The sequence below is a fragment of the Carettochelys insculpta genome, chromosome 14, assembly GCF_033958435.1.
Source record: "Carettochelys insculpta isolate YL-2023 chromosome 14, ASM3395843v1, whole genome shotgun sequence".
Taxonomy (NCBI): Eukaryota; Metazoa; Chordata; order Testudines; family Carettochelyidae; genus Carettochelys; species Carettochelys insculpta.
In genome coordinates this window covers 34,772,899-34,791,050 of record NC_134150.1, presented here as the reverse complement: position 1 = coordinate 34,791,050, position 18,152 = coordinate 34,772,899, and the positions used below count along the sequence as shown (strand labels likewise).

Below are 18,152 nucleotides of genomic sequence, written 5' to 3'. Positions count from 1 at the left end.
GTAAGTCTCTGTTACTAAATAAGTGAAGATATTTCCTGACCTAAAAAAAGACAAGCTTTGGAAAAATTATTCATATCTTAACAGAAGTAATAATGCAACAAAAATTCTCATTACGTAAAAGAAACAGCTTCAGAACTGCATGCTGGACTTCTTTGCTAAGACAACCCTGCAGAAGCCAGCCAGGAATCAAAACATACTGTTATCTCCAAGGGAAAAAAGCAGCTAGGGTTCGAGATGTTCATTGTAAGTAGGATCCATGTGGGCAAAACATCACTTCACATGTGCAAGACCAGAATCTTTTGACTATCAGCACTCCCTAGAGCTATGCTTAAGCTCTGCACATCCTCATGTCCTCTCACACAAGGACAATGAGGGCACTGTGGCCACAATCACTCGATTCTGAAGCCAATTTAGCAATCTGTGCTGAGACTCAATAGGAACAGAGAGCAAGTCATAGGAGCCAGGTGGACAAAACAGTTAAAAGAAAACAGATACATAGTGTTGTCTATCTGAGCAGCCAAGCTAGGATATGAATTAGAATCATGACATGAGTGCCCCATAGATATTTGGAGATTTAGTAATCAGATCCCAGCCAGCCTTGAAAAGGTAGAAGTGTAGTCTGGCACACAACAGTCACTGGCTAGAGGGAGGAATCCAGAAGGACCCCTGTAAATTCTATGGAATGGTACATGCGAAAGATAACCCCTTACAGTGAATTAAACTAATTAATTGAAGACTGTGGAAGATTCTGGAATTGAAGTTTCTGGAAGCTTTCTGTGGGATACTGCTCTCAGAAATCAATTGTCCAAGAACAGGTAGACATGTATCCTTTCGTAGTTCAGATGGACTGTCATTATTGCCAAGCATTTGGGGAATAATCTGTGGACCTTAGTGCAGCCAGGCCAAGACATAAAATGCTGTATTAATAATTGTTTTGTCTCATCATATTCCGAAGATATTTTCAGTGTCAGATGAATTGCTGTCAGAGAAGTCCTGAATGTCAAGAGATGCAAACCAGTTCTGAATATCCACAGTGAAACTCAGAGTAAGCAGCTCTTTAACTGGGCTGCAGAGAACCACAGGTGACACACGTAATTAAATAGATTTAATTATTAACCAATGTAAGTCATTAACCAATAAGGATGCTTTTTTACTTTATTAGGCAATTGTCATTGATAAAATAATCATTTTGTTGTAAGACTATTATACATATCAAAACAGTAAATGAAACAATGAATTCGCACTACTGTGGCTGTGCTGGATACACTTCAATGCTAATTTGGCTCCTGAACAAGGTCTCACTATTACTGCTCTAAAGAGAAAGTGATGGAAGCTGGTGCCATCACTCAGTCAGCAAATGACTTTGTTTAGTCACTGTACGTTCAGGAGAGAATGCATTCTGTCTATTCTTTTGGGTATAAATAAATCATAAGAATAGACATCCCTCTCTGTGAACACCTGAGGTGGCAATTCTATCACTCTTATTTTAAGTACTGAATCCACATCTCTCAGCTATTTCATGAGATGGTGCCCTACAGGAAGATAGGAATTATATGAAGTAGCCTTGTTAATTTCAGAAACTCACTAGCCTGCAAAAAAGACAGCCAACGTGACAACCACAACACAGTAGTGAGAAGGATGTTCTGGTCAGATTTGGACCTGATTCTCAATTTGAGAATCAAACCTGCTGTTTGGAAAACGCACCATGGGATTCCCTGGTAGAAATGAGACTTCTTAGGAGGTGTAGTCAACAGATCTCTGTTGCTGATTAGAGATATTCTCAAAAGTTTGTCTTGGTAGCAGATGTATCAGCAATACCTACTATAGTCATACAGTCCTACAGTGTATGCAAAACTCATCAGTGGGGGAACTATTATCTAATCTATTGAAGGGGAGATATTTTATACTACCTTAATTTCCTGGGTAATCTCAAAAATTATAATCAGCATAGTCCTTTCTATGGTGATGGGTGTAGCTATGTAAAAATTGCTGTATCAAAGTCATTAAAACACTGACGGGAGAGACTGTGGCTATCTATCCTCTGAATTGAGACATCTTAGACCAGGCCTCTCATCAAATAGAACCTTGTCAACAAAGAGTGTTGACCACTGTTCCTAGTCAGGTGTTCATACATAGGGCTTGACAGATTGCTATTTGTAGAAGAAAAGATACTAAAAATTTGGCCCTTCTGTCCAAGAGGTTAAGTCTTCTAAGATCTTTGTCCTAAGGAATGGCTTGGGACACTTGGGAGCAAAAGTTCAGAATCTGTCCTTCCCTCACAGGATGGCCCCACCTAGATTTCTTCTTTACTGCTTATCCACCAGGCAGCCACAAGTCACATGAGAAAACTGTGGGTTTTGGTATTTTTATCCCTGCTTGTTTAGATGCTGGGGATGTTGATGGTAGATGTTGTCCGAGGCCTTTTGCAGATTTTAGGAGTCCATTTACTGGAGAAAAGGAAGAAGAATTTTAGGACTAATTTGTGGGGACGGCTTAAAAGAAAATCTAGAAGATGGACAGACTGTCATGAGACAGGTTAGTTTTACCCCTAATAATTATCTCAGTTTGATTTGTTTCACCTGAGCAGGTGCAATCTGCTTATGTTGCACTCAACTGCCTGAAAGGTTCACTTCAGTAAATGCACTAGTTAGGGACCTAAATGGTGAAAGGGCATTGAGGTTGCTTTCAGGAAGAGTGAAAGGGAAAGCAATTCCCAGGGAAGCAATTCTCTGCGTTTCTAATTTTTTTAAGTTGTACCGTAACACCTAGCAACCAGATGTTTCACCAAGTGTGTTTTCTCTCTCTTTCTTTTTTTGTTAACAAGAAACACAATGATCTGATTCAGTGTCCTAGAAGGTGGGAGGTTCTGTGTGAACATGCCTAAGACTGCACAGCTGAGCAAATAAGAGAAATTAAAGTTTTTCAAGCTCTCTCCAGAGTAGGAAGGATTAGAAGAGCTTGAGAGTACCTCATAGGAAGGAATTCCCAGCTGCACCTTCCTGTTTTTTGCAGCAATACCAATCGGGTGGGGTGGGGGGTAGGACCTGTGACCTTGGGGAGTTTTTAAGCACAAGCCTTTAGTGGCAAGGTATTTTAAAATCTCTTCGACTGCAGAAGGTGGGGGGCCTACAAGTGCCAGAGTGGGGAACAGCCTTGACACCAGACCATCAGCTACAACAACAAAGCTGGACATGGAGCTAATCACTCATTAGCATGAGACAACTGAGTGGAGGAGAAAAGTCTTTCTGCAAAGGTGCTACACTGCTAACTCATACAGGCAGGTGACCATGTCACCAGATGCTGGAATCCATCTTGAATTTTATACTCTACCATGGACATGTAGGGTGAAAAAATCAAACACAGGCTTTACCCTAGGGAAACTGTATATAAGGCAAGTAAAGTAAACAATAAAAGTAGTTTACTGGCTTTATAGACTGCCTGTCCCCCACCCCAAGAGGATCTATAAATACACCTGGAAAGAAAACCACTAATGACAGGGATGGGGACCTGCAGCACCCAGATGAGAAAAGACATGTTTGGCCTGAGAAGGAAATGTAGTGAGAAATTATGATTTGTTACAGGATGTCTCAGTGTATTAAACAGCTTGCATGCTTTGTTTTATTTTGTTTAGTAACCTACATTAATCTGTCTGCTATCTTCTATGGTCACTTAAATTTAACCTTTTACACTTAAAATTATTTTTATTAATAAACCCAGTGTAAATAATTATGGAAGCGGGGGCAGCTGGGGACAAAACCAGGATGAAGGTGGGGGAGGGGAAGAGCAGAATGCGGTGCATCTCCCTCACTTATAAATTGGGTGAACATTTTATGAGCTTGTGTAACTGCCCACAGGCAGATTTCAACCTGGGACCTCTCGAGCTTAGCGCAGGTGTCTCTACAATTAGAGCTAAAAGCCAACTCCCTCTCAGCTCAGGCCGTAGAAGACACTCATTCACTTTCTGTCAAGTGGTGTAGGTGCCACTACATGGGACAGCAAACCACACCTAGTTGTGGGGGTTATACTTGCTCTGTATAAAACTTTATAAAGAGCAAGACAGGTTTATCTGGGGTCCCAATGGGGTTGTGTACCTTGGTGCTGTAGCAAGTCCCTTTGACTGAGCCTTCCAGAGCTGATTTGATCTCAGTGTCTGCTTTACTCTGTTGTGGGCTGTAATTCCAACTCTGAGCCAATGCTGGATGAGATCGGAGAGTCTGGCTCTGCAAGACTGGTGGTGGGGTGCCCCAAGGGGCAGGTGAGCAGGGTCAGTGGTATTTCAGCACATCAAGTGAGAGTCTCAAGGGGATTTCTGTGACTGAACCCTTCACAAACGTAATATAGTATAATTATGTAGCACTTCAGAACAAGAAACATTTAAGAGTTGAGAACACAAATCTGAAAAGTAATATTTAAGAATAAAGCTTATTTTAAAAGCTTAATTATATTTAAAAGAAACACATACCCTTTTCCGGAGCCACATTTCTTTCTTGTAGGGGTCTTGGGTGATATGTTTGAAAAGTCTGAAAACAAAATACAAAACAGTATGGGAAGAGGGAGAATAAACGGATTATGAAGCCATTATCTTGTACTAGAAACTGTTCTGGATAGCTTCTGAAACAGTGCTCTCCTTGCTTTTACCAAATCTGGTAAGTTAAGTATTCCACATACTAGTTTTGGGATGTGTCATCTTCCCTGACTATACTCAGAAAAGAGTGGAAGTGCTCTTTAAATAAATCACCAAATTAGTACTTTATTAAGCCTAATGAAGTACAAAACCTTAAGATTAGGTCATTTTACCCAATTCTAAGCCATACTTTAATTGATAATTCAGAAATAGTGCTAAAAAGCAGTAAGTGAGAAACTAGATCTTAAATCATCATTTTATGTTACCTTACAGAAACGCTGTCCTCCTCAACTCTTGGAATAGATTTTCCCCACCTGCTGGGAAGTTTAGAGCCATGTCTGAGACAGAAGACCAAGACTTATCTTAGAATAAACTTGAAAAATGTCTCACCTGTCTATACCTCTTAAATACAATATCTTTAAGGGAGTCTAAACAATGGCTTCGGAGCTCCATTTCATGGATGTCATGGTAACTGGAAGCATGAAGCAGTGCCTTTAAAACAGAAATTAAATTATTTTTATCACTACTTCTTAACTCATGAGTATGTTTACATTAAAAAGTAACACATTCCTGTCTTACGCTGTATTTTTATTCAACTATTAAGTTGTAGATTTAGTCATTCTGCCATCCAACAGGATTCTCGTGCCAGAAAAATCTAAAGATAAACAAGCAGTTAGAAAGCTGTATGATCCCTGAAGTAATGCAATGAAAATACAGTTGAGGTAAAGATGATCTTAACTGCTGCCACCGCCATCACCACCACCACCACAAAAAAAGCAGTTAAATTCTGCATTATCTTAGCTTGATTCTCTGCATGATATAATATGAACTTATTCATACACAACTGGAAGGTACCCCATGAGTTTAACCCAGTTCCTTATTACCACAAACAACTCAGGTCACAATCTTGTCCATAAACTTATCAAGCTCCCTGTTAAAGCTAACTAGATTATTTCTTCACCTCATTACACTCTCATATTGGAATGCTGGTCCAAAACCACACTGATTTGATGGCTAGACGCCTTTAACCTAAATAGCATTTTTCCCTCCCTCATGTTTACTCTGTAACGTATTTAGAGAAGAGCAATCATACTCCCATGGTCTTCATTTTCCTAAGTTAAAACAAGCCAAATACTTAACGTCCTATCGCAAGACAGATTCTCCATTCCCCTGATCACCACACTAGTTTCTCTGAACTGATTCCAGTGGGAATTAGTTGTTCAGTTCTGGAATTCCATGTTCGAGAAAACAGTATCCCACATAGGCCACGTCTATACTAGCCCCTTCCTTTTGGAAAGGACATGGTAAAGAGCAAGTTGGGAAGATGCTAATAAGGTGCTTCCATAAATATGCAGCATCTCATTAGCATAACGGTAGCCACATGCGATTCAAAAGTTCTGCTTTCGAATTGCACACCACCCATGTAGACGGGGGCCTTTCGAAAGGAACCCCTGGACTTTGAAAGCCCCTTCTTCCTATTTGGTTTTAGGAAGAAGGGGGTTTTGAAGCCCAAGGAGTCCTTTCGAAAGACCCCCGTCTACACGGGTGGCACGCAATTCGAAAGTGCCACTTTTGAATCGTGTGCAGCTGCCATTATGCACCTTATTAGCATCTTTCCAACTCGCTCATTACCATGCCCCGTCTGAAAATAAGTGGCTAGTGTAGATGTAGCCATGAAATCTCACCAGTGCATTATAAAACAGCATTATTACTTCCATGTCATTCCCACAAATACCTGGCCTGATTCATTCTAGATTAGAATCAATTACATGGCAGGTCTTTTTCTTGAACTATTGGAAGTTAACGGTGATGTTGCTAGAAAGGTAAATTTCCATGAATTTACACTAAGAGCTCTGAGATTTGCCTCACAATCTCACTATCAATGATTTGGACACTTGGGATACTCATTCTTTGAGCCAATACATCCAGTTTCAGGCTGCCAGGTCCCAGAAGCTTGGTGGTCACCCTCAGAACATACAAAAAGGTAACTGATTTTTTTTTTTTTTTTTTAATATTTTGAATATAATAAAACATCAGAGTACCAGCTGACCAGTCAACCTTACCCCTTACTTGGAGTTAGAAGTATGCAATCAGGCAGCATTAGAGAAAACAGGTAAATACAATACAATACTATGTTAAACATAAACTACTAAAAATAAAGGGAAAACAGCATTTTTCTTTTGCATAGGAAAGTTTCAAAGTTGTATTGAGTCAATGTTCAAATTAGACTTTTTAAAGAACCATAACATTTTGCTCAGAGCTACAAACAAATAACTTTCATTCCCAATGGTTTAATAACTCTAAGATGTTATGGTGCCCACAACACCAACTGCCAGTCTCCAAGAATGTCACAAAGGTAACAGGGATGAGGGTTAAGGGACACCCAATAATGAATGGTTTTCACAAGTGGTAACATGACATGACCCCTATTTTTGTTAGTAACTGTGAGACCTAGGGCAGAGGATTGGGATACAGGGAGGATTCCGACCTACAGAAAGGGTGCAGGATCAGAGAGGGGTTTATGACCTGGGGCAGGAATAAATGAAGGGATTTGTGCCTGGAGGCAGTGGATTGGGGTTCAGGGTGTGCGTTACATGAGGCAGCAGTACATAAAGGGGGCAGGAGGCAGAGAGGGTTGGGGAAATGGAGGTGCTGGGGTGCCAGAGGCAAGCTTAAAGCGGCTCCTGGACAGCAGGTCCTCAAAGCCTACGTCTACGTAGCATTCCTCTTGCAAGAGAGGAATGCAAATGAGGGAACCCGACATTGTAAACAAAGTGCCAATTTACAAATCTTGTACTTCATTGCAAAATCACACACAATTGCACTGTTTTTCACCAAAATAGCCGCCCCTTAACAGCCATGTAGACAGGGTTCTGTCAGCAAAACCCCCTTTCCCAACGGAACACTTATACCTAAAAAAGGATGAGGTATAAAGGGTTGTCAGGAAAGGGGGGTTTCGCCGACAGAATCCTGTCTGCACAGCTGTTTGTTTTTCACTGAAATGTCTCTCGACAGCGTGATTGTGTGAGATTATGGAAATGAAGCACAAGATTTGTAAATCAGCACTTCATTTGCAATGTCAGGTTCCTGCATTTACATTCCTCTCTCACAAGAGGAATGCTGTATAGATGTAGCCCAGATGGCTCCCTATCTGCCCTGCCCCTCTCAACCAGATGGCTGGCTCCTGGAGCCAGGTGCTGCACCAAGTGCAGCAAGCAGGGGTGGGAACAAGGCTTTGCATGCTGCCTGACTGTCCAATGGGAGCTGCAAGATTGTGCTGGGGCCTAAATAGCACGTTAAACCTCTTCCTCCACCATGGTGGTGCTCAAAGATGCAAAGTGTCTCATCTCCTCCTCCTCCCAGCAAATCCCACCCTCCACAACCCCCGCAACTGGCTGCTCTGAGTGGCAGAGGGGGAGGAGGGGAGAGGGAGGCAGGAAGACTGGCTGAGACTCCCACTGGGCTGCAGGATGGATACAACACATGGGCCATATTTTGCCTGACCTTGATCTAGCCGAGTATCAGGAGCCCCAGAGGCAATGAACAGAACAGGCAATCACGTGATCCATCCCCTGTTGTTCATTCCCAGCTCCTGACAGGAACTAGGTACACCATCCTTGCCCCTAGTCACTGATGGATCTATCCTCCATGAATTTATATAGTTCTTTTTTGAACGATCTGGCAAAGCGTTCCACAGGTTGACTATGCATTGTGTGAAAAAAACCCCTATCTTTGTTTTAAATCTATTTGCTAATTCCTAGTTCTTGTGTTGTCTGCTCCTCACAACACTGCCTTATTTTTCTCTGCACCAGTCATGATTTTATAGACTTATATTAGACCACATACCCACAGTCATCTCTGTTAAGATGAAAAAACCCAGTCTCAATCTCTCCATATATGGAAGGTGTGCCATACTCAATCATTTTTGTTGCCCTTTTCTGAACCTTTTTCAATTTATCTTTTCTGAGATGTGACTACCACATCTGCACATAATACTCAAAATGTGGGCATACCATTTTTTTATTCTGTTAATTACTCCTTTCTTAATGATTCCTCACAGTTTGCTTTTTGGAGTGCCATTTAAATGAGTGGATGTTTTCAGAGAACTAGTCACTATGAACTCAAGAACTTTCTTGAGTGGTAACAGCTAATTTAGAACCCATCATTTTATGCATATAGCTGGAATTATATTTTCCCAATAAATGCAGCATTACTTTGCACTTATCAATACTGAATTTCATCCACCAAAAGTTTTGTGTGTGCTTGAGGCTCTGAACACACCCAGCGAAATCCATTTTGGGATCTAATCTAACAATTATGTTATGTTTGCAGGCCAAACTAAATTTTAGACTTACCTCTGTGATGTTTCCTCACCATGTCAACAATCCTCTTTCGATAACTAGGAACAACATAATGAGAGCTATATCAATCAAATTTGTTCCCTACCTGACAAAGCAGGGGTATGCTGCTCCTAAGATTAGAAATGAAGACATAAGGAGTTTGCGAGTGATACACAACATAGCTGGGCTTGTACTGGTTTGGTTTTGTATACTGAGTTCCCCACGCAATTCGAATCCATATTGCGTTATCCTCATATTCTCTGAAGCTGATAGTCACCTGATTAGAAAAGTCAAAAGCTACAATTTAGTTAGGCACTCAAATTAGACACACCAAAATTAAAGTTGTGTGGGTTAACCATTCCTGTGTCTATGTATTATATGTGGTATGCAACTCCTGATGAATAAGAAAATCCTATCAAATTGATTTCCACAGGTTTGCACTTAATTTCACTAGATGGAATTTGGCCTGTAATATTTAGAAAGTATCATTTCATTTGAGGACTTTTTAAAATTATCATAAGCATCCACTGGAGCAATGGTAGCTAGCAGCAATGCCTTTGTATTGTATGTAGAAACACCAATGACAGTAACTTAAGAGCTTCCATTCTAATGAGTCTTTCACATGACCCATTTCACAGGTATGACATTACATTAGTAGCTTTCTAGCCTAAGGACTTACTACCTTTTAAAGAGCTCAAGGTCCACAGTCAGTGCCTTGGGGTAGTTTATCTGCCTTGAATACCAATTCAGGCTGCCGTTCAACTTGTTATTGATTTTCAACTCACCCACCCATACCTAGTTACCCATACACAGCCACCAAAGAAGGGAAGCCACCCTTTGGTAGGTGCTGTCTCAGGTTCAGGCAGAACCAGTCAAGCTCCTAAACTACATCTAAGGAAAGGGCAGGGGGGAAGAGGAGGAGACAACTAGCCAGTTACAGTAATTTTGTCTTCCCTTCTTTGCAATGCAAGTGAACTTTTTAACAGTTACAGCGAGAAAGAATAAAGCTGTTCACAATGCTCCCAGTCTATTAAGGAAGCACTGACCCCTTCCCAAAGGGACAGGGTTTCATATATTGATGAAAAGGAACACAGTCAGTTAATAATCAGCTCAAGCAACTCTTCATACACATTCACCTTTGATAACCATGAGTAGTTCCCTCAGCCACATGTTGGACACTACTTTATACAGTGTGTAACCCAAGACCACCACTATCTAAAAGGCCTAGGTTTCTCAAACGTCATTGTGTCACAATCCACTTCTGACAACAAAAATTACTATATGACCCCATGGAATCTGTGTTCAGCGGAGTCCTGCTGTCCCAGCTGGAAGTGAGAAGGGGTGGGATGGGCAAAGCCCAAACCCAAAGGCTTCAGCCCCAGGTTGTAGGCCTGTAACCTAAACCCAGCTGCCCAAGGCTAAAGCTATCTGGCTTTGATTCAGTTCTGGGCAGTTGGATCTGGTTTCAATTTTGGCCCTGAGCATGGGGCTGGGGCTTGGGCACCAGGAACCCTAAGCATTAATATGGGAACGTGACTCATTTCATGTGAGAACTGTTGTACTAGACAATATAAAATGTTACCAAAACATAAACACTATATCGGGGCAAAACTCACAAAGAAAATATTTCCACATGGTGCAAAAAACTGAAACATAAGCTGAAGACCAGGTGGAAAAAACGGTTTACTATTTCTGACTTCATTTTTATTAATGTTGTGAAGTTCAGAACTGTTTATATACCTCAAACTTTTACCCTCTGTCTTCTGCTTCTTGGTAAAATAAATTACACTATTACTCCAAATTCTATTCAGATTTTTCTGGTCAGACATGTTTATTCATATATTGGTTAAGAGAGTTGGTTTACTGATTAATAAAGTTCAAATCTGTCAATCTAGGCCACAGAACACACAAGCTGTAACATCTCAGATGTATTTGTCCTGAAATACTGCACTCTTCTGGCATCTGAGAACAATACTTATTTTTCATATTGAGTCATACTTTTGAAACCTGATTCATCTACGTTTGTCTCATTTGGGTATTTTCTGAAGCATAGGCTCAACACTTGTTTTGCATTATGAATAGCCAGCAGACGGAGTGTTACTTAATACTGAAAATGTAAGGAGTCAGAAACAATTTGATTTCTCTGGGGCCTAAAACAGTTAACACTATATTTTAAGACCAAGCGCTGCCATTTTTCATTCCACTCTCAACTAGAAAAAAAAGCAAGTCTGAAGGTAAACTACTACTGGGCAGAATACATAATTTCTCATTGGTTACTTCAAATCCAACCTCCCAGAACTCCAAAAATATACATATTTACTTCAAGTTTTGGTTTAAAAAAAGAGAGACAAATCACGATTTTTTTAAAGACTATGTAATAGCCACCATTTTATATTAGAGAGATGCAACTCACTTAGAATGGTTTTCTTACATTTTTCAGAGCTGACTGAAGACTTCTCTTAAATTTGCGTTTGAAATCTACCAAGTTAAAAGAGTCAGTTTCTTCACCTGTTATACAAGAAAAGATACCACTTATTGTGAACACAAAATTATGACTACATTAGACAACCTGTAGTTTGTGTTATAGCAAAAAGATATTACATTGATGTAGCATTAACGCAATAATTTAAACATTTATTGTAACCACTAGATCAATGTCTGTTTAATCTATTCACAGAGCAGGAAGATGGAGTTCTGGCACTTTTTTTTTTTTTTAAACTCATGAGCAATGACATATCATGCATACATGCAAATTCATGCATTCCCTTACATTGTCTCACCTTCACAGATAGACTAGATATGGTGCACCTAGCTTGTGTGGCACCCTATCCCGAATGAGAGAATTTGCTAGATGAAAGGAGGTCCCTCGCCTCTGACTTCCCAGCCTGCTGCCCCTTCAAGTCCCGGTGGCCCCCTTAAACCAGCTGGGCTGCTGAAACAGCCACAGCCCCAGGGACACGAACCCCACTAGGCTCCCCTGCACAGGGCTGCTGCCCCACTCCGTTGCTGGGCTCCAGCCAAGCAGGGCTCCCAGCTGCTGGGCCTGATCCTAATAGCCTCATGGCCTGGGGCTCTCTGATCCAGTAAAAGCCATGGTCCTGCTGGACCACAGATGTTGCCCAATCATAGAAAATTCTTGTTTTGGGAGGTGTATCCTGTACCTAACCTAATGTATTGGATTTTAGTAAGATAATCACTAATTTTCATATCTGTGTATGGTCCAAAACTGAAGGTGGTGGTGGAGCCAGTATAAACTAAATAATAGCTTCTATAAAAACTGAGAAATTTTCTGTATGTGGGAAATATGGACCTTTTCTGTAAGTGAGAATCCTACAGAGGTGTATCTTTAGAGAAAGATGTTTACTTACCTGCTGCTTTAGTCATTTGATAAACAGTCCACACTTTCTTGTTCCGATAGGTGTGGTTGTCTGTGGAGATAAAAGTTGTCCAGTGATGTAGTTAAAATGGAACACTAAGACGACATCTATATTTATATTCTTCCATAACATCTCTTCCAAAAACACCCCCCACAAAAAAGCAGATTTAAAAAAAGAAAAAAGAAAAAAGAAAATCAATCCGCTCTTTCAACAGAGAGCATCAACACAGCCCCCACTCTTTCAAAAGAACAGGCCAGGGAACGAAAAATCCACCACCAGGAGGACTGCCGTTTTGAAAAAAGGGCCTGCAGAGCAGCCACACGTGCTTTTTTTTTTCCTCAGAAAGAAGCTTTCACAAGAAGGAACTCTTCCTGATCGGGGAGTGGAAGAAGGCTTCCAGAAGAAGAGACGTGTTCTTCCAATTTCGGATCAGAAGAGCGTATTTTGTGTGTAGACACTCCATGTAGTCTTTTGAAAATGGGCTGGATTTTCCAAAAGAACTTGCTAGTATCGTCACAGCCCAACTGTTTTGAGTAAAACTACTGACATACAATATTTATCCTTGGATTACTTGTAAACAATTATCTTCATATTCAAAAAATATCCTAGTGATCAAGACTGTTCTAAGCTACACCTAGCTTCTAATCTACATGGCATCTTTATAAAAGGAGCATTAAAAATAGGCTGTACTTTGGTTAGATAATTAACGAAGAGGTTACTTTCCTTCAATTCACTTTTTATAAAAGGAATATATTTATGTTACCGAATGTTTTGCTTAACTCAAATTAAGTCTTTTAGGACAACTAAAGGAAAAAAGACAGACTTAAGAGTTTATAAACTTGTAACTACATGGAGTCATCAATATATAGGACACAGCTAGAGCCCCATATAACAAACAAGTAACAAGATAGAAATTTTGCAATCACATACTTTAGTTATCCACACAGAACAACAGTTAAATGCAAATCCAATATTCAAGCTATAGTTAGGTTGAATTTAGATTTATATCTGATTAGAAGCAGATAGGTATATCATATGCTACTGCCTAACATGCATAGGTTCAAGACGACATAATTTTTAGTGTGGTGCTCATACAGGAATCAAAGCTTTCACCCTTAAATTTGTAATAGTTGTAGATTTGACCTATAACCTCAGTGTTATACAGGATTAGTTGTCTGTAGTCAGATAACATATGGATATACGTGATGAATTTGTTGATTTGCTATAGTTTTAATACAAAAAGACACTAGTCAGCAACTGCTCCTTGTAGCACACAGTCCTGCAATCCACCAGGGGAAAGGCAATTAATTGTGGACAAGTGGACAACAGGATTTTGTATAAAAATAATTATTTTTAACAATTTTAATATAGGATGGAGTTTCAGAATACCAAAGAAGCCCATCAGAGTAGCACTTAACTTCAGAAAGCAGAGCCACACAAAAATGAGAAAGATAGTTAAATGGAAATTAAAGAAATATTCATGAGAATTAAATTCCTGCAAATGTATGGAAACTATTTAAAAGAACCATAACAGAGGTGCAACCTAAATGTATAGCCCAAAATAAAATAAAATAAGCCCAAACAATAGCCAAAAACACAACCCAACCCCCTTTCCCCACCCCACAAAGAAAGAAAAGTCACCATATTTAAACAAAGTAAAAGGGTCAGTGAGAGGTAGAATGGCAAATTAAAAATTGGAGGTTAAGTGCTACCGAGGAAAACAAAAAGGAACAAAAACTAACAACAAGTGTAAAAGTAAAAATAGGCAGGCCAAAAAGTTAGCTGCTCTTCAAATTCTAACAAAGATTTTTAAGTACATCAGAAGCAAGAATCTTGCTTAATAACCAGCAGGGCCACTGGTCAATTGAAGTGCAAGAAAGGAGCACACAGATAAGAAGGTACTGCCATGGATTTATGGGAAATAGAGTAGTGGGGGGAAACAGTTTCCATACTGAAGAGGTAAATTGCCCAGTCCCACAGGGATCTGTACTAGGAACAGTGCTGTTTAGTATTCATATGAGAGCTGGTTAAAAAGTGTAAACAGGTGTTAAAGTATGCACACAATACAAATTTATTTAAGACAAGTTAGGTTGACTGTACAGTTACCAAGGGATCTCACACAAGAAGACTTGGCAAGAAAATAGACCAAATTCCATGTTGGTAAGTCTAAAGTAACACACACTGGAAAACATAATCCCAACCATACCTCTTATCCTAGGAGAACAATATAGGAGTCTCATGGAAAATTCTTTGAAAAAGTCTGCTCAATGTAAACAGCACTCAAAAGAGTTAACAATCCTAGGAACTATTAGGAAAGGGGTAAGGCAAAAACATAATGCCACCACATAATTCAGAATACACCCACACTGAATACTGTATGCAGTTCTGGTCACCTTGTCTCAAAGATATTAGAATTAGAAAAGGTACAGAGAAGGGCAACAAAAATGATTAAAGATATGGTTAAGCTTCCATATAAGGAAAGATTAAAAACAGTGGAATTCTACAGCTCAGAAAAAGAGCTAAGGATATATAGAGGTCATAACAATAGATGTGTGTAAAATCATGAACAGTGTGGAGAAAGTGAGACATAGTGGGGGTGTGGGGGCTCACAGAAGGTGCAAGGTTCCTGCTGAGGGTAACCTAGGTGACACCCATGTACTGCAGACAAAGGGGGAGGTGGAGCCTGAGGGTTTTGAATTGGAACTGGGAGTTGGAAAGCAGTTAGTCTGGGGGAGAAAGAGAGAAAGGAGTGGGCAAGTCCCTGGCTGGAGGGGCGGGGGGGGGGCCCTCAGGGACTTCTCTCCCCAACATGAACTGGAATGACTCTGCCTGCTGTACTGACTCTTCTGTACAATGTTGTGTCCCCACGCTGCATCCCTGTTGGCTAATAACCCTGCTGTTCTCCTGCTGAGTGAGTCACTCCTAGCTGCAGATGGGGTGCAGAGCTTGGAGGCCCCTTAACCCCCATTACAACACATCATTTATCACTTCACCTATCCCAAGAACTAGGTGTCACCCATTGCGAGGGGGCGGGGAATCAATCACCAGTTTTAAAAACAAACATAAGGAAGTACTTCACACAACACACAGTCAACCTCATGGAACTCATTGCTTCACGTTGTTCTGAAGGTCAAAAATAAAACTGTGTTAAAAAATAATTAGATAAGTTCATGGACCAGGATGCAACTCCCTATGTGCTCCCTAAAACTCTAACTTATCTAGAAGCTGAGAATGGATGACATACAATAGATCACTTAATCATCTGTTCTGTTCAATTCCTCTGGGGCACCTGGCATTGGCAACAGTCAGAAAAAAGGATACTGAGCTAAATGGACCTTTGGTTTGAGACAGTGTGGCCATTCTTATGTTAAAAGCATAGCAAAATCTCATAAGAAAACTTCTAATTAAAAGAATTGATATGATAATGTCAGACAAAAAAGGTATTTTTAACTTACAAATCATGTCTAGGATGGCTGCTTGCTTAATGCTTGCAGAGTTTTCCTGCAAGAAAATATTTACAAGTGTATGGTGAACTGCAGAGCTTCTTTATACCACTTCATTAAAATTGTACTTTAAAGAAACTGCCTTGAAGTTTAGCCCCAAAATTAAGGTACAGGCTGAACCTCTCTAGTCCAGCACTGTCTCATCCTGCAACAGCTGTGATCTGGATAATCACATGGATCAAGTTTCCTGTGGTCCCATAAACTTTGTTTACAGTCACCAGTCCTGGCTCTGTACTGTAATTTAGCTGCAGTTTACCCCTGTGTGTCTTCCAAGAGCTCAGTAAGCAGTAAAGTGTTGATAATGGGCTAGACAATAGTGACCTTCCATGGTTCAGCAAATTCTCTTGGTCAAGTCCTGGGGATACTGGACTAGAGATTCAACCTGTACTGTTAACATTACTTGCATTACATTAATAACCACAACATGCTGGCACTTTCTAAGCACAGAAAGACAAAGTCTGTGTCCCAAGGAGCACGCAGCCAAAAAAAAATACACCACCACACCTACTATTTCAAATATTTTCTTGTTTTCAATTATTTTAAAGAAAACTATTTGCATGAACTTATGAACTCCTATTGCAGAGATTTCAATTTAAAGATTGCTGTCTTGAACTAGTACACAAGTGTAAGTGAAAGTCACTAAATTTTATAGTAAACAGAAGAGAACATGACTAGCTTTACATTGTCCAAATAAAGTAAAAAGTGATTTAAGATTTTCTTCCCATCAGTTTTATTTAGTTTTAAAAAGTCATGACTATCTGAACATAGGTAAAAAAAGTTTTGACAAAACACTCTTTCTATTTTAAACCTGCAGAGATGTGGAAGGGAAGAGCCACAAGACTCACAGGCCAGATCAAAGCAAACTGCTTGCTGGATCTAGCCTGTAGGCTGTAGGTTCCACACCCCTGCTCTACACTAAATTAAAAATGAAGAACTGGGTCCAATTCAGATCGAAAACTATTATCCTGTGCCTTGATTAAGAAAAAATAAAGTTAATTTGAGAATGAGAACATTTTCTTTGTTAAGTGTGTGTCAAATGTTAGAAAAATACCAATACTGGCTTCCAATATGCCATCCTACTATGCATGTACAGGTTGTACCTCCCTGGTCCGGCACCCTCAAGACATGACTGGTCCCAAACCAGGCAATCTGCCCGATCAAGGATGTCAATGCTGGCCCCCCTGTTGCTACTGGATGTGGGGCTCTGCTCCAGCAGCAGCAGAGGGGCTGCACTGACCAAAGAAGTACCGTGGGACTCTCAGGGCAAGAGGCAGGCTGGCTGCACAGTGTTTCTCAACCTTTTTTAAAAAAGTTCTCCTTAAAAAAAAAAAATTATAAGTACCCCCAGGCTTCTCTGGAGTACCCTTGAGCTATGTTTACCGCTGGTTGACAAACATGGTCATAAGGCAAGCGGAGGTCTTGAAACAAGTACTGTTTAACCTTCGCAAATTACAGTACTCTTTTCAGGAGTCAGATTTATTTTGCATACCACCAAGTTACAACTCATTTAAAAACTACTTACTTACAAAAACAAGCAAAAATATCACAGAAGTCTACTACTGAAAGCTTGCTCACCTAGTGCCATCTCATCATCAAATAAATGAATGGGAACAGATATATTGTACAGTACTTACATTTCAGCATCAGCCATATGAAACAATAGAAAACTAGTCATTGTCTGAATTAACTTTTAGATTGTACTGATTTGACTAGTGGTTTTTATATAGCTTGTTGTCAAACTAGGCAAATATCTAGATGGAAGACCTGAGTGCACCTCCAAGGGCACATGTTCCCATGGCTGACACTCACTGGCTGCAGAGACCCAGCAGTGCAGCCCAACAAGAGTACACTGAGCCTCCCAAACCCTGTCACTGGCTGCAAGGCTGTGTTGCTGGACCACAGGCACAGGGTACCCTGCTTCTTCTCACAAGCATCTGTATCCCTGCTCCTCGCTCTTCCCTCCTCTTTGAGCTTGTGCACTGCAAATGAGCTGTGAGAGAGCAAAGGAGGAATTGCTGAGCCCAGGGCCTGGCTTTTCCCCTTGAGGTGCTGGACCAGAGGTCGAACCTCTATAAGGAAAATGTTTCAGACAGACCAATTGACCAACCACCCGACTATTTACAGCACATGTTATCACCTCACAAAGATTAACCACTTCTTGTGAAATTCTTTCCTTTATCTGATGCACATTTATGGTTTGCAGCTGCGTCTTGGAGAGGAAGTCCCATGTTGTTAGCATTTCCATGATTTCACGGCGAGGGATTTTCAGCACAGTCCTTCTGATATACTCAGCAACTGTCTCATCCAT

The 18,152-nt window shown here is 40.4% G+C and overlaps 1 protein-coding gene and 1 long non-coding RNA gene across 2 annotated transcripts in view; one reads left to right on the top strand and one right to left on the bottom strand.

Annotated features, from left to right (window-relative positions):
• LOC142020481 (uncharacterized) overlaps positions 1-3,247 on the top strand; it is a 13,934-nt gene extending 10,687 nt beyond the window's left edge. Inside the window, exons 2-3 of the long non-coding RNA XR_012647422.1 lie at positions 2,385-2,535; positions 3,115-3,247. This is a non-coding gene — a long non-coding RNA (uncharacterized LOC142020481). The remainder of the gene's footprint in view (positions 1-2,384; positions 2,536-3,114) is intronic.
• Positions 1-18,152, bottom strand: part of CENPN (centromere protein N) — a 24,034-nt gene extending 5,882 nt beyond the window's left edge. The window contains exons 1-7 of the mRNA XM_075008319.1: positions 17,982-18,152; positions 15,797-15,842; positions 12,333-12,392; positions 11,396-11,472; positions 9,071-9,241; positions 5,015-5,116; positions 4,463-4,520 (exon numbers count right to left, since the gene is read on the bottom strand). Of these exons, the coding sequence (XP_074864420.1) occupies positions 4,463-4,520; positions 5,015-5,116; positions 9,071-9,241; positions 11,396-11,472; positions 12,333-12,392; positions 15,797-15,842; positions 17,982-18,152 (685 nt within the window). The remainder of the gene's footprint in view (positions 1-4,462; positions 4,521-5,014; positions 5,117-9,070; positions 9,242-11,395; positions 11,473-12,332; positions 12,393-15,796; positions 15,843-17,981) is intronic.